The sequence below is a fragment of the Engraulis encrasicolus genome, chromosome 9, assembly GCF_034702125.1.
Source record: "Engraulis encrasicolus isolate BLACKSEA-1 chromosome 9, IST_EnEncr_1.0, whole genome shotgun sequence".
NCBI classification, from domain to species: domain Eukaryota; kingdom Metazoa; phylum Chordata; class Actinopteri; order Clupeiformes; family Engraulidae; genus Engraulis; species Engraulis encrasicolus.
The window spans coordinates 53,535,562-53,551,320 of NC_085865.1; the positions used below are offsets into that span (position 1 = coordinate 53,535,562).

A 15,759-nucleotide genomic window follows, 5' to 3' on the forward strand; every position below is an offset into this window, starting at 1 on the left:
CCCACCTTTGTGATGATTTTTCTATTCTTCTTATGTCTTTATCTTTATTTATTTATTTTCTTCCTGTGTTCTTTCGTTCTTTCTTTCTTTAGATTTTTCTTTTCTTACCTTTCTTTCTTTCTTGTTCAACCCATATCCTCAGCATCTGCTTTAATGTAAGGCCACCCACCCAGCTGCCCCCAACTACTATTACTACCATTACCACAACCCTCCAACCCAGACTTAATTAAAAACCAACCCCCACACACCCTTTCAATCCCAAACGTCCACCATTGGATCTCAAACAAGCCTTTACGTTTCATTCCCCTGTGAGGACTAACGCAGGAACACCCACCCACCCACCAGCACCTCTAAGACCCTGCCCCATCGCATCATCCCACAGAACCCAGCCTCCCAGTTTCAATATTCAATTCCCCTGTCCCTGCCCAGCCTTACCCCCACCAGAGTTGTCAAAAGTAAAAGTAAAAGTAAAAAAGAAACACAGTCTCCCTCCAATACTGGTAACCTGTCTGAGTAACCAGTAGACTTGTGGACTTGTCTTACGATCAGCTGACTCTTCACGGGTTGGATCAAGTTTGTGGATAGTCCTTGTTAGGTTTTTAGGTTTTTTTCCAGTAACAACACAGTCTATCCATCTCATCAGGTACAAAGGAGTACATGGTGTAACAGCTATGTTATTTAATGTGCTAGTGTTGTACTTACACAATGAATTTACTTTTACCTTTGACACCTCTGCTCCCCACTCAAATAACCCACGTACTCTCCAACAACCATCAACTTCCATCCCACCCCAGCCCGTGCAGATTTAGCGCAGGTCCCCTAACAACCTCCAAACAACCTCCAGCCCCCATCAGCATCCAGCCCCCAGTCTCATGCAGTTCCCCTATCCCTTGCCATCCTCTCTACCCACCAACCCACACTCAAATAACCCTCATGCCACCCCATCCCAAGACCCCTTGGATCACAAACAACAACCCCAAACAACTTCCAAAGTACCTCCAAACAACCACCATCTGCCCCCATCCCAACGCACCCCGCCTCCAAGTCTCATTCGATTCTCCAATCCCTATGGCACTCCAGCCCTGCCCAGATTTACTGCAAGATCCCCCAACACCCCTCCACCCCCCACATCCCAACAACCTACAAACAACCACTGGACCTATTACTCCGCACCACACCCCAACCTTATTGCAAGATCTCCGGCTTCCAAACATCTTCTGCAACAACAAACACCAGGCCCACAGTCTTATTTAATACCCCCAACAACCATCAACTTTCATCTCACCCCAGCCCCGATTCACTGCAAGATCCCCATACGACCTCCACACAACAACCAGACCCCATCACACCGCACCCAGCCTCTCAGGCTCCCAGTCTTCTCATTCACTTCTGGCAAGGAAACTTGAACAATTAGGAATCTCTCCATGAGGGGAAAACCACAGCCAAGTCAGACATGTCTCAACTGAGCTGGGGCACCCACATCAGAAGCCATGAATGTAAAAGACTTCATCTCAAAGAGAAGTCAAAGAGGGTAAATAAAAACACCACAGCCAATATGAACGAGGAACCGCATTGTGTGTGTGTGTGTGTGTGTGTGTGTGTGTGTGTGTGTGTGTGTGTGTGTGTGTGTGTGTGTGTGTGTGTGTGTGTGTGTGTGTGTGTGTGTGTGTGTGGAGATGGTATTGGTGGGGGGTTGGGGTTGGTGGTGGGGTTGGTGGGGGGTGTTTCATGTAATAACTGCAGATGTAAAATCAGTCCCGGTGGTGTTGTAATTTGGTTCTTTATTGCCATAGATGGAAGTAAATAGAACAAAATGACTCACTCTGCCATGGACATACTGTAGTATAGTGGTCTGCCAGCTGCAGTCTTTTGAGGAGGGGGTGGGGGGTGGTGGGGTTGGTGTTATTAACAAGCTTGTTACCCCACATCTGATGCCTCATTTAATTTAGAGTCAGATACAAGCGTGTGTGTGTGTGTGTGTGTGTGTGTGTGTGTGTGTGTGTGTGTGTGTGTGTGTGTGTGTGTGTGTGTGTGTGTGTGTGTGTGTGTGTGTGTGTGTTGGGGGTGAGGGGTCCTTTGAAAGGGAAACAGGCCCAGCTGTAGAGCACATGGGCCAATCAAAGACACAGCTGTCGAAACACCGACTGACCGCATCCTACGTATATTGGAACCTCTTTATCATGTCCTCCCTCTGCCTACACACCACCGTGTGTGTGTGTGTGTGTGTGTGTGTGTGTGTGTGTGTGTGTGTGTGTGTGTGTGTGTGTGTGTGTGTGTGTGTGTGTGTGTGTGCGTGTGCGCGCAAGACCCTAGACACTTTATCATGTCCTGCTCCTAAACACACCACTGCTGGTTGCAGAAGTCAATGTGGTGTGTGCATGGGCAAGCGTGTGAGTCTGTGCAAGTGTGTGTGTATGTGTGTGTGTGCTCGTGTGTGTGCTCGTGTGTGTGCGCCGGTGTGTGCTCGTGTGTGTGTGTGTATGTGTGTGTATGTGTGTGTGTGCACTTAGTCCAAAAGAACTGTTGCTGTGGTGTGGACAAGGGAGTGCGTGTGTTTGTTTGTGCTCGCGCTCGCATGGGTATGTGTGTGTGTGTGTGTTTGTGCGTGTGTGTGTGTGTGTGTGTGTTTACGTGTGTATGGGCAGTCCCTAATATCACTTATCGCTTGCCCTTCCAAGTAGTTTTTAATCCTTGTTTGTTCGGAACAACTTGACACAAAAGAACACTGGCGGCGTACCAATTCACACCAGGAGCCTCTGGCAGCAGTACACAGGTCTCACTCAGCCTTAAAGGGGACACTGGGGTTGATAGGATATAAAGTGATATTTTAGAACCGTAGGATTTTGCCTGATGTGTTTTATTTTGAATTTTAAGAAACTGGAACTTCTTGTGGAAGGTTGACGAACCTTGATTAATACTCAGAGATATTTATCCTTCATAACAAACTAAGCCTACTCAACTGCATAAACCATAGTATGCCTGTGTGCTCTGGATTTTCTCCGTACATCCTATGTTGTTGATTATAAACTCTGTTGTAAGCATAGCTTCTTGTTCCCCTGTTTCTCCCGTATTTTAGACACATCTTCCTGCCCATGCCCACTCTGAACACAGTTTATGCTATTTCTACCGTAATTTCTGACCCCAATGAGTTTTCACCATAAATATTAATCAAATGGTGATAGCAATGGTTGAAAATTGCTTTAGATTTCTGCTAAATGCAATGTAATGTAACGTAATGTAATTCAATGGAATGCAAAATGTATCTAAATTACTACTACTACTACTACTATTGCTACTATTACTAATTAATAATACATTAATGTAAATTAATATTACATAAAGCGATCAACCACATCCATAGTCTCTATCTGGCTCATTAGCTGATGAATAGCCCTGTAACATAGACATTCTGTTTGAAATGATGATCAAAGATTATGTTATCTAGTCTAGCCCACTTTTTATTTCCTGAAAATGTATCTCCAATGACATGGTTATAATGGCTTTGCAGAGCTATGGATGGAGATGATTGCGGCCAAACAACCCTCACATTTATCCACTTGGGCGATGGGTGATTCTATCACTCAGTAGACCCCCACTAGCACACACACACACCCACACACACCCACACACACCCACACACACACACACACACACACACACACACACACACACACACGCACATGCGCGCACACACACACACCACCTCCATGCACCCAATCACCGGGCCAGACCAGCCTGTCACATGTGACAATGACCATATTGTTGCCATGGCGTCCTGTTCAACATGGGATCCCCTTCTTCTGCATGCCACACATTTATGAGGGGGGGTGAGCCACCCTGCCCCCCTGTCCCGGCCCTCCCAAAGACACACACACACACACACACACACACACACACACACACACACACACACACACACACACACACACACACACACACACACACACACACACACACAGACACACACACACACACACACACACACACACACACACACACACACACACAAAGACACACACACACACACACACACACACACACACACTTTCTTTTTCCTCAGCCAACAGAGGACCTTTCTGGAGACAAATATCTTTCTGTTCACCGTCTCTTTGTGGTTTTGGGAGGCCATTCTCTCTCATCCGCACCCCCACCAATGCCTGAACCCAGACCCAGACCCAGAGCCTCCTGTCCTCCTCAACAAAGGCCGTCTATAACTTTGTTCATGTGTTAAGTCACAGCCTGTGTTATAGCTTTTTTGTTACCAGAATGGCAATAGCCAAGTAGTTCACAAACTAAACACAGTTGTATTACGACTAAATTATTTTGTATTAGTTCACTACTATGGTAGTAAAAGTTTTTCAACAAATAATAAAGCATTCTAATGGTGGAATGGTGAGCATTAAGAGGCTGTAGGTTAAAAAAAATAAACATCCAAATCGTGAAAACTTTCACCCGAAATGTTGAAAGTGGGAGCAGAAATATCCTTGTTGAAGCGGACTTCTTTGTATTTTTATCTTTTGTTCTGCATTAAGAGGCAACCACGTCGTGCAAAAAGGACAAAGTAAGTCACTCTGTCTGTGTCATATTTTCTGGGTCCCGTTGTCCCATGGCTACTCCATAATGGATGGTCTGGTCAGTACTTTTTTGTGGTTGCACCTGCAGCTGTGTCCGTCTGTGTATAAGATCTTTTTTTCCACTATCAGGTTAAATATACAAATCTGCAGTCCAATATCAAGCAAGAGGATGTGGAGTGTTTTGACAGCTGGGTGCAAATGTTGTGCTATATTGCATTAATATAAAAATTTACATTGGCTGAGCCATGAAGTCAAGAACAGAATACCATGCGTGCAACACATTTTTTTTGTTGCAGAAGCGTTTAACTGGAGGAGGAAGGAAGGAAAATATGTTACACACGGGACACAAAAGGTAAAAAAGAAAGAAAGAAAGAAAAAAAGAAAACAAAACTATGAAAGTGTCATATGGGAAGTAGATTAAGATCTCCAAGATACTGATTTCATTCATTCATGAGTCTGACCTTAACACCTTGACCTTGCAAGCATGCTGAATGCATGCTGCCCATTCACAAATATTAGGCCTATCCTCTGATTGTTCTCCAACACCACCACCACCAATTTCTAAGTGTAAAAATTGCCCTTTTCTTGTATAAAAAGTGGGTCTTCTCTGTGTCCGCTATAGTGAATTTTATGTTTAGCCACAACACTTACCATTATTATTATTTGGTCAGACCAGTAGGCTATGTGTTAGTTTATTCAATGAATCAATCAATGAGTAAGTTATACACCTAAGTAATTATTAACTAATAGGCCTACTGTATGTAGGCTTATTGGTCTGGTAAGATGAATGGGCAGCACAGTTGCAATGCTTACTCTAGCCACAATCCTACACTCTACCTTTGAACTTTTTTCACTGTCACATTTGTATGCCAACATCCTACTTACCCCCACTAGTGATACAATTAAACAGTGTTTGAGTTTCTGTATCAAATATTTCACACTGTAGGTAGGCCTATTACAGCAGGTAGTCCGAATTGGCTACACTTCACTACTGAAACTTGACCAAAATGAACAAAATATTTCAAAATTACCACCAAATGTCCTTGTCCCTGCCGTACAGATTAATATAGCATAACTGGCTCCAGTCCAAAACTTTGGGAGATCCACTGGCCTATTCATCTCTGAACCCAAAGTAGGCTATCCAGCGAAGTCAACACGCATCATGCACTGATAAGCCACCTAGCTATCGTGTCCAATCGCGCATCTGCGCACGTGAGGAACAGCAGCAGCCACAACACAACTTGAGTCGTGCGAGGACTTGCAGGTGGGATTGTATTGGCACGCGGCGTTTCCAATAATGTAAACAATGCCGCCTTTGTTTTCTCTGTCTTAAGATCGGCACGTACACTTATTAAATAAGGGTTAAAGTGCTTTAAGCAGACATAGGCTAGGCTAGTTTAAAAAAAAGAAAGGGAATTAAGAGGATGTGACCCACTTAGGACAGGCTACATTGGCGTTTAGATCTTCAACGTATTGTAGCCCAACAATAACTTTCACACGAACTTCCATTGCCGAAAATATCATATCATAAACGCATGTGCACAAATGACAGTTTTGATAACAAACAATGGACACAAATACAGTTTCCTTACCATAACCGATAAGAGGTCTGTCATCTTCCCATACAAGGTCAGAACTCCTCTCCCAGGTGCTCAATCCAGTTTTCGAGCTTGGATCTTGAACTTCGAAAATAGCGGAATTCAAAACCGTTTAGATTTCCTATGGTCGATTTTTTGTTGTTCCGAGTTTTTCTCAATATAAGTGCAAATTACTGCACAGATTCATCAAGCTTTCCCACCTCTTCTGGGACTAGAGGCGCTGTCCTGCCCCAGTACTAGCACCAGCGGCGACTTGCAATGAGGAATGCGCAACAGCTGGAATGGGACTTGGGAATGACTTGCCGCCTGCGCAGTGAGAGAGGGGAGAGAGAGTCGACCCAAACGGCGCCGCTGACAGACAGGCTAAAATTAAATAAAGGTAATACGGAGGTGTTAACAACACTGACGTTGTGGTTAAATTTTTTGGCCGTTTCCAGGGAGTCTTATTTAGACACACGGGCGTGAATGAATGCGTGTGATTTCAGTTGATTCATTACGCACAGGGAGACCACCTATAGCCTATTGTTCATTATACGGTCGCTCCCCTTTGGGACAAACACCATAAACTGAGGGAAATGCAGTCCCTCCGTTATTCACATGCGTCTCTCTTAAGGGGGGAGGGGGGTCCTTATACATGCATGGGACTCATCTGAAATTACGGTTTCCTTTTCATTGCATTATACAAAGGACTAAGTGGTCCATTTAACAATGTAGCCCAACTATCATAAAGTAAGTCAAATAATAAACACACTTGTGGTTGTTTATTATTCCTTATTTTGACTTTGACTGTTGAGTGTTGACTTAAATTTTTCTTTGACTTTCTTTGATTTGACTCTTTATCAATGGCTCCAGATGCAGCCAAAGTAATTAAGAACTAATAACGTGGAGCAGGAAGGGCACTCACTGATTGGCAACAGGAAACAGCAACATGAGACCATGCAGATTGGAGACTGAAAAATAGGATTTTTTTCCATAAGAAAACAAGGCCTAGTGAAAACACATTACTGCTGTGGACATGTCTGGAGGATTCAAAGTCATGCATTCATTGTATATGCATGCCCGTTGGTAACAGAACTGAAGACCTCTTAATGATGGGAAGAGAGGCATCTTCATGTCATCATGTGGCTACTCCCCAATAAGCTGTACTGACTTCTCACTGCATGTATTTTGTACAATGGAGAGGACAACACGTTGACAATAGACTTTTAACAGTGGCAGGACAATAAATAGTTTGCTTAAATAAACACATAAACATCACACAGCATTGACTAAAGGGTTTGACCTTAATATCTCCCTCATCGGTGGCCTTCCACTGGCTCTGAGTTGGACTGAAGAACAAGTTCCATTGTACAGTAGAAGTGTTGCAGATGCTTTCCCTCTGAATTGGCACACTGTGTGCATAATATGTGTGGTCTAAGCAGCCCTCATATTGTGGAGAAAAGGAGACGAGACGAAGTTTCACAACTGGTAGATTCAATGGCATTGCAAAACAAAAACGTCTTTGCAGTTTGCAACACTGCCGGATTGAACACATACGGTATGTTTTCAATTTAAAAAAATATGCATTTCTTTTAGCAGACACAACTGCCGTCTTGACAGTTTGGAATTTGGAAATGTCACTTTTGTATATTACAACCCAATAAACTGTTAAAGAGAAAAATGTGACTGGAATTATTGCGAGGGGAATGCATTCCAGAAGGGGTGTTTGCAGCCGTGCTTCCAATAGTTAATAGCATACAGTGTGTGTAACGTGGCACTTGTTTACTTTTAAACCTGAGAAATATTACTTGGGGGGAACATGATCACCACCGCACATCAATAACATTGGATTGGCCTCACCTGATGGCCCAAGGTGAAAAGTTGAACGACTGAAAGAATCCCTTGTTGAAACAGGTCTGGAATCAAAACAATGTTACAAATGCAATAGGGACCTAAAATACCATACTTTATAAAAGGTGTTGATGCCTTTTTTAAGTAATACAGTATTGACCCATCAGTCCACATCAAACTGACATTACAATGTTCACTACAGCTTACAGTCTCAAACTTTCAACTTTAACTCCATGATGTAGGCCTACCCTATCGTCATGACCACCACACAAACAAAACAAGGTGCCATGTCCCCATGTTCATTTCCCCATGTTTACCTTCTCTGCTTTACGCCACACCTGGTTGCCCCCTGGGATCGCTCAGGTACACTGATAACATCCTCATTACCGGGCCAGTGATATCTCCAGCCCTTCTGCCTGCCTCTGCCTCTGGCTGGTCTGATGTTGGCTGCGCTGGTCTGGTCTGGTTGTAGATATGACTGGCCTGCCTGCAGGGACGGATTCAAATGGCCCAGGGCCCCTAGGCTACAGGCTGCTATAGGCCCCTGTGAAGGGCAAATTCTACCACAAAATCGCATCAAGAGCATCATAATTTTAAGGCATGAATGAGGGGTAATATTCCAACTGTGGAGAGGAATATTAACACCACTTAAAACTTGATTTTTTTTCCCAAGACCAATCTTTCTATTTGTCCTTCAAGGCCAATCTGGGGGCTCCTGGCAGGTGGGGGCCCCGAGGCTGCAGCCATATCTGGCCTGTGGGTTAATGCGGCCCTGCCTGCCTGACACCGGCCTCATGTCCACCGCTTCCATGCAGTTTGTGGCCACGTCTGTTTTCTCTCTCTCTCTCTCTCTCTCTCTCTCTCTCTCTCTCTCTCTTTATTGGCGTGCATGCATGCATGTGTTTGTGTCTGTGTGGACAGAACGCTCAGAAACCGATGGCTCATTACCCTTTACCATATCAGTGATTGACAGGGCAAACACGGAGAATGGACCTAAGAGTCCCCTCAGCAGCTTTCAGTGTGCAGTGGCACAGATGGTGATCAGTCTGTACGCAGCCAGAAGCAAACGCCAGCCAGACAGCCAGACAGTCAGCAGGGATGGATTATGGCTTCATGGGCCCCTGAGCCAGACAACAATAAGGGCCCCATTCAAGGGGGTTTGCTAGTTTACAAGATTCAGGGCTTTAGGCCAGATGTTTGAGATGCTGTTGGGGGTTTTGGGATGCTGTTGGGGATTTTGAGGTGCTGTTGGGGGTTTGGGGTTTGTGCCATGAGCAAATTTGAAAATGCCGTTGTTAAAATTTCAATTTTAAAGCAATATGAGAATGGAAATATAGAGGCTTGGGCCTCAGGAGCTCCTTTACTCTTGGGCCCCTAGGCCTGCGCCCGGTAGGTCCGTGCAGTAATCCGTTCTTGACAGGCAGGCCATAAAAGTCCGATCTCTCCTTGGAGACCAGGAGAGCCCACTGGAGTGCTCAAACAGAAGGAGGAGGAGGGAAAAGAGTAGTATAGAGTAGAGTGAACTTAAAAAAAAGCGGATGAAAAGAAGAAGGGGAGGGAAAAAAAGGACACAAAACAAACAAAAATCGAAGAGAGGGACGTCTGACTGCGTCCTCTTCTTCTACACGCTTCCAAGCCCACAGCCCTGGAGTGGTATGCGTAATTACAGTGCAATTAGTGTCCCTTTTATATAACTTACAGCCTCTGCAGTCACATGAAACAACACCAACATCCCATTAAATTCTTTAGGCACAGAGGGCCTCTGCCAGCGGAATATGCAGTGACACTCTAGGAGAGCTGAGGGTGACGAAATCGAATGGAATGGACTCTCTCACACTCTCTTGCACACGCACACGCACACGCACACGCACACACGCGCACACGCACACGCACACGCACACGCACACGCACACGCACACACTTACACACACGCGCGAGAACTTGCCATACTGCCATGCACATTTGCATGCACACACACACTTTCTTTCCCTTTCCACTTCTCTCTTCTTTCCCTACATTTCTCTCTATTTCTCTCTCTGCAGTCGGCCTGTTGCACAAGGGAACTCAATAATGGTTGCAGCTCTGCCATAGTGTGGTTTTTGGAAAGCAGCGCTCACTGAAAGGATCCAAGGACAACACACACACTGATCCTGTACAGAATAAAAACAAGTCAAGCAAGGATACATACAACGTACACTCACAGACATTCTGTTGTTATTGGCAAGAAATCCCAAGATCTTATCTTCCTCTGATCTTTTTGGATTGTTAAACATTTGCATTGAATGTCCACTGGCCGTTTCAGTATATTAACTCAGAATCCTAAACAGGACTATGGGAATGGTCTCAACGCTCTCTATGTATGGCCGCTTATGTTTAGGCATGGGCAAACAAGAGAAGTCTTCATTTAGATTGGGTTTGGACTCCCATGGGTCTCGGGTTGACAGCTTGCCTATATCTGTTTTAGTGTCTGGTTTAGTAGATTTATGGTTACGCACATCCGTGTAAGTGATGCTGACACACAGGAGGCCACAGCTAGGCCTGAATATATGAAAGCAACATCAAGAATGGGTTTTTTTTTTTTCAACCTGAAAACAATGTTTCCAGAAACATTTTGGGGGCTGTAACAGGGTGAAAGGCAATTTTACATTTATTTTCCCACCATTCCTGGACTAAGACTACACTTAGAAAGCTTGGATGGAAGAGCAGACCGTCTCTGTAATTCTGTATGAGGGACAGTTAAACTTCCGACATACAATAAGGGGTGACCAAAACCAAAAGAAAATACCCTTTAGTATTGCAGCAGAAGTGGCAGCAGACAGCAGTGGCAGCAATGGCAGCAGTGACCGTCTTCTGAGTTTCCTGTATGGGGAGGTGTTGGTTATGATTGCCAACGGCCATTTATCAGCAGTTACGAATGTATAATTTGGTGTTTACATAGTCCATAGCTAATAGTGTCCGTTGTAATTTAAACAAACTTGAAGCTTCCATTTGTCTGGTGATATGGGTCATGTTTCCACCCCTCAGATTGGGTCCCTAGCTCAGGCCAGTGCATTAAGTTGAGCATCCATGCTGTCTTTATTACACAAGCCACTTTATTAGGTACACCTTTCCAAATATACTCATTGACACACATTTAAAATCAGTCAATCACATGGTGTCAACTCAATAGATTTCGACATGTAGACATGGTCAAGACAATCTGATGCAAACATAGTATCAGAATGTGAAAGAAAAGTGACTTTGAATGTGGCATGGTTGTTGGTTTCAGATGGGCTCGGTTTGTGTATTTCACAAACTTGTGATCTTCTGGGATATTCACGCACAACCATCTCTAGGGTTTACAGAGAATGGTCCAAAAATATATAAAAAAATTAGAGTGAGGGCCATTTCTGTGTGCCTTGTTGATGCCAGAGGAAAGGTCAGACTGGTTCGAGCTGATACAAAGACAGCATTAACTCAAATAACCACTCATTACAACCAAGGTATGCATCACAGCATCTCTGAACGCATTGTACATCAAACCCTGGTGCAGATGGGCTATGGCAGCAGAGGACTACACCGGGTGCCACTCCTGCCAGCTGGGTCATTTCACGTGAAATCAGACGCTTTGGGACCCGACCGATCCGGATTTCAATCATACTTGGTGTGCCTTTTTAGTAGCAAGGTAGCACCCCAGAACTGCATTGGTTTGAATCTGACACTAATATTAAGGGAGAAACAGACTAGGAAAGGTTCACATTTTAGGGTAGGACACTATACATTCAGCCTTGAATATATCAGTCAGTGTTAGTCACAAAAAGATGCCTGTGGTATTGTTTGAAAGCTCTTTTCTGGCTCTACATATTACACAATCAGCTTGGAATACAACAACTCTCAGAATATGAATTATGATAAATTGAAAAATTAAAAATTGAATATCTAAAAAAACTATATTTTAAAATGGCCAGTTCCTTGTCCAAACGTAGCCGGCAATGTCATTAGCAGCACCTCAAATGCTGGTGTTCGGTTCTTTATTCATTTCAGAGACAATTTGACTCACAAATATGGCATCATACAGACCACTTACTAATAATATGGTAATACCATAGTAGCATCACATGACAAAACAAAAACAAAACAAAAATGGTCAGTGTCCATGTTCCCATGTTTCAGAAACTAAGGCAGATGTCCATTTATACACACCAAATGATGATATGTGAATGTTTGAACATTCCTTCTCTGTGTACCTGTGTCATCTTCCCTTTACCGTACTTTGAAGAGATAATCAATGGCTACACTCTCATTTTGTACTCTACCAGTGCATTTGAAGCAGCAGCTGTGTCTTTTGTAGATAATGTATAAGTACGTCCCGTTGCAGTTAGGTTCCACTACCAGAAGCACATCCTGATGATCCATGACAAGTCTATCTGGTCTGAAGGGAAAAGTGAAGGATGGAGAGATGGTCCATGAGGATGCAGGAAGTTCAGTTTCACCTCTCCAGTGCTCAGCATACATTCCTCAACACATGCTAGCCACCAGTTGCCATCATATACAGCTACAACATACCCTTTGATGCTTGAAAATGTAACATTCCTTTACTGAGCTCACTCTTTCAACTCCTTCTCTGAATGCGGAAAATGGCCTAATGTCCATTGACAATGGGCAGAAGCTGTGTAGTTTTTGAGTACCTGGAATAGTTCTTGCAGATTCAAACCTCTTCAACAGGTTCTCAGCTTCATGATGGTGCATCTCTCTCAAGAACATCCATTGCCAGTTTGCCACAACAGAGATGTACCATCATGAAGCTGAGAACCTGTTGAAAAGGTTGTAATCTGCAAGAACTATTCCAGGTACTCAAAAACTACACAGCTTCTGCCCATTGTCAATGGACACAGTGGAAGTTAGGCCATTTTCAGCATTCAGAGAAGGCAGAGTTGAAAGAGTGAGCTCAGTAAAGGAATGTGTTACATTTTCAAGCATCAAAGGGTATGTTGTAGCTGTATATGATGGCAACTGGTGGCTATCATGTGTTGAGGAATGTATGCCGAGCACTGGAGAGGTGAAACTGAACTTCCTGCATCCTCATGGGCCATCTCCATCCTTCACTTTTCCCTTCAGACCAGATAGAATTGTCATGGATCATCAGGATGTGCTTCTGGTAGTGGAACCTGTAACTGCAACGGGACGTAGGCCTACTTATACATTATCTACAAAAGACACAGCTGCTGCTTCAAATGCACTGGTAGAGTACAAAATGAGAGTGTAGCCATTGATTATCTCTTCAAAGTACGGTAAAGGGAAGATGACACAGGTACACAGAGAAGGAATGTTCAAACATTCACATATCATCATTTGGTGTGTATAAATGGACATCTGCCTTAGTTTCTGAATCCTGGGACCATGGAAACTGACCATTTTTGTTTTGTTTTTGTTTTGTCATGTGATGCTACTATGGTATTACCATATTATTAGTAAGTGGTCTGTATGATGCCATATTTGTGAGTCAAATTCTCTCTGAAATGAATAAAGAACCGAACACCAGCATTTGAGGTGTTGCTAATGACATTGCCGGCTACGTTTGGACAAGGAACTGGCCATTTTAAAATATAGTTTCTTTAGATATTCAATTTTTAATTTTTCAATTTATCATAATTCATATTCTGAGAGTTGTTGTATTCCAAGCTGATTGTGTAATATGTAGAGCCAGAAAAGAGCTTTCAAATAACACCACAGGCATCTTTTTGTGACTAACACTGACTGATATATTCAAGACTGAATGTATAGTGTCCTACCCTCACATGTGAACCTTTCCTAGTCTGTTTCTCCCTTAATATTAGTGTCAGATTCAAACCAATGCAGTTCTGGGGTGCTACTTTGCTACTAAAAAGGCACACCAAGTATGATTGAAATCCGGGTCGGTCGGGTCCCAAAGTGTCTGATTTCACGTGAAATGACCCAGCTAAGAATAGGAAACTGAGGCTAAAATTAGCAGACTCACCAAAATTGGACATTAGAGAATTGGAAAAATGTTGCCTAGTCTGATGATTCTTGATGTCAACTACAACACTCGGGAGGAATGGTCAGAATTTGGCATCAACAACATGAAAACATGGATCCACCCTGCCTTGTATGAATGGTTCAGGCTGGTGGTATAATGACGTAGAGATATTTTCTTGGCACAATTTGGGCACCTTAGTACCAATTGGTCTTTGCTGGAATGCCACAGCCTACCCAAGTATTGTTGTAGGCAGTTAAGACTGTTCTGAAGGCAAAGGGGGGTTAAAGCCAGCACTAGCACAGTGTACATAATGAAGTGGCCGACAAGTGTATGCCAGATGACGGACCCAGCCCTGGGCTGCACCCTTGTGAAGGTCCTGCACAAGGCCTCTTCCTTTGCTGGGTCGTTTGCACGCCATTGTTCCATTAGGCTTGGTCACGGGGGAGCAAGTGAACATATCCTGTAAATGCTTTGCCACAATACCCATTGTAATAAGCAACGCAGAGTCACCTCTAAACAGAGCTGGGACATCAAAGGGCGATTGCTACAGTATCATGGGCAGCCGTGGCCTAGTGGTTAAGGAGATGGGCTGTAGATCAGAATGTCTGCATCCCACCCTTCCACTCTCTACCTCACTCCATGGCTGAAGTGCTCTTGAGCAAGGCACCCATCTCCACACTGCTCCAGGGACTGTAACCAATACCCTGTAATATCGGTCAGTCACTTTGGATAAAAGCGGCAGCTACGTACGTGCAATGTAATGTAATGCACCACAAGATCAGGATTCAGATGGGGACAGCTACGGTGGGCACAGGGGGACGAATTGCAATGCTCCAGCTAGACACGAGAGAGGTGTTATTTAAAAAAAACAACAATGATGGCATACTTTTCTGTTTTCAGTTTTTGTTCTTGGAAAGTGGGTTGGCCCATGTATCGCTCAGGTGGGAAAATCTATGGTGGGCACGGAAGGACAAACTGTACTGCCATTTGTTTTTTGGGAGCATAACAGTGTTGTGGACCTTTATCATTTTCAAACTCTACAAGACCCAGGAAGGGAAAACAAAACAAACAGTAATGGCCACCTTCTTCGCAGCTCTTATTGCAAACCGCAGGGATGGGCCAACCCACTTTCCAACAGCAAAAACAGAAAACAGAGGAGTAGGTCTATGCCAACACATATCTCTCAGCATGCTGTCTGTTCCTGGCTCACCGCCAGAGTGAATCACTCCTCAGACCACAGCACCTCACCATGCCCATCTGTGGTGAACCAGGGAAGGAGGCAGAAGCGGCAGCATGCTCATTTTTGGTCAGTTGGTTTCACATATTATGTAGAAAAAAATACCAACTGTGAGGAAATATCTCAGCCTGGGCCTGGCCATTGGTAAGCTTTTCCTAAATTACGCTTTGCCTCCACTTTATGTCTGGGTCTGATGTCAGAGTTTCACATTGCACATCTGTTAGTCCATTGATTCTCAAACAATGGGCTGGGGCCCACTGATGGACAGTGATATAATTCCTGATATCATTTTCTAAAAATCAAAAGAATATTTGTGTACGTGTTGCTGTTGACTATTTATCTGAGCTGCATTGCAACGGTCAGAGGTTGGACCCGAACATTTGAACATTTCAAGAGGGCCCCAGGTTGGAAAAGGTTCGGAATCTCTGTGCTAGTCAAGGTGAGTAGGGGGATTAGTCTAGACATGTGACCATCATTGGAAAGGAAGGATGTATTTGCAGTTAAAAATAAAGAAATCGTAAAAAGTCCCTTTGATAAAAGCAT

General features: G+C 43.9%; 1 protein-coding gene across 3 annotated transcripts in view; it reads right to left on the reverse strand.

The window, feature by feature from the left end:
* phldb2b (pleckstrin homology-like domain, family B, member 2b) overlaps window positions 1–6,509 on the reverse strand; it is a 97,624-nt gene extending 91,115 nt beyond the window's left edge. For 2 of the 3 annotated variants that reach the window (XM_063207412.1, XM_063207411.1), the window contains exon 1: window positions 6,167–6,509. In XM_063207412.1, coding sequence (XP_063063482.1) covers window positions 6,167–6,190 — 24 coding nt within the window. In that variant the 5' untranslated portion in view covers window positions 6,191–6,509. The remainder of the gene's footprint in view (window positions 1–6,166) is intronic. The other variant, XM_063207413.1, reaches the window with a different exon arrangement.
* Window positions 6,510–15,759: the final 9,250 nt, after the last annotated feature.